This window comes from Eimeria mitis, genomic scaffold, assembly GCF_000499745.2.
Source record: "Eimeria mitis Houghton genomic scaffold, Emh_scaff5484, whole genome shotgun sequence".
NCBI classification, from domain to species: Eukaryota; Apicomplexa; class Conoidasida; order Eucoccidiorida; family Eimeriidae; genus Eimeria; species Eimeria mitis.
This window is the reverse complement of record NW_013573756.1, coordinates 318-1,491: the sequence shown is the minus strand read 5'-3', so window position 1 is coordinate 1,491 and position 1,174 is coordinate 318. Positions and strand designations below refer to the sequence as shown.

The 1,174-nt window shown below is 28.1% G+C and overlaps 1 protein-coding gene across 1 annotated transcript in view; it reads right to left on the bottom strand.

Moving 5' to 3' along the window:
• The window catches only part of EMH_0082320 (uncharacterized protein), a gene marked incomplete at both ends in the record, with an annotated part of 2,696 nt that extends 2,061 nt beyond the window's left edge, over positions 1-635 (bottom strand). The window contains one exon of the mRNA XM_013500508.1: positions 612-635. Coding sequence (XP_013355962.1) covers positions 612-635 — 24 coding nt within the window. The remainder of the gene's footprint in view (positions 1-611) is intronic.
• Between the last annotated feature and the right edge of the window lie 539 nt (positions 636-1,174).

Below are 1,174 nucleotides of genomic sequence, written 5' to 3'. Positions count from 1 at the left end.
TTATTTTATTTTATTTTATTTTTATTTTGTTTTGTTTGTTTTGTTTTGCTTTGTTGTTTTCTTTTTTGGTGTTCTTCTTTTTGTTTCTTTTTTTTTTGGTTTTTATCTTTTTTTTTTCTTGTTCTACTTTCTTCTCTCTTCTGTTTTGTTTTTTCTTTTTTCTTTTTTATTTTTCTTTTTTATTTTTTATTTTTATTTTTTATTTTTTATTTTTTATTTTTTTTTTTTTATAGGGGGATTAAAAGGAAAACAAAAGAAGCGGCGAATCGAGCAGGAGAAGAAGAAACAAAGAAAAAAAGAAAAAAAGAAAAAAAGAAAAGAATAAATAAAAAAAGAAAAAATAAATAAATAAATAAATAAAAATAAATAAATAAAAATAAATAAACAAAGAAAAACAAACAAAAAGAAAGAAATTGAACTGAAGTAGCAGCTGCAGCCTGCGGTGTATAAGCAGCTCCGATGCTAAACAAAAGAAGGAGATTTCTCTCTCTAAATATGTTTTTTATATTAATATAATTAATTTTATTATTTTTTTATTTATATTAATATTAATTTTATGCAAAAAAAAACAAAAAAAAGAAAAAAAAAAGAAAAAAAAAAACGAAACGCACGGGGGGTGGGGCCCCGCCCCCCATCACGGCGTTCATAAAAAAGAGAAGAAAAGTTTTTTTAATTAAATTAAATATTTATTTTATTTATTTTATTTATTTTATTTATTTTTTAATTTATTTTCTCTTTTTATTGAATCGTAACACACCATAGTAGAAGTAAGCCAGAGCCCATTAGGGTTTAGAGGGTTTAGGGTTTAGGGTTTAGGGTTTAGGGTTTAGAGTTGCTAGGGTTTATAGGGTTTAAAGTTTAGATAAAACACAGGATTTATTGTTTACTGTGTTAATGGTTTAGGGTTTAGGGTTTAGGGTTTGGGGTTTAGGGTTTCGGTGGTTTAGAGGGTTTAGGGGTTTTTAGGGTTCAGGGTTTAGATAGTGTATACAGCATAGAAAGAGGGTTTAGGGTTTGTAGGGGGTTTAGTGTTTATATAGAAGGGGGTTTAGGGTTTAGGGTTTAGGGTTTATACAGGGTCTAGGTGGTTTAGGGTTTATTTTGAGGGTTTAGGGTTTAGGGTTTAGACGGGGTGTAGAGGGTTAGGGTTTAGGGTTTAGGGTTTAGGGTTTAG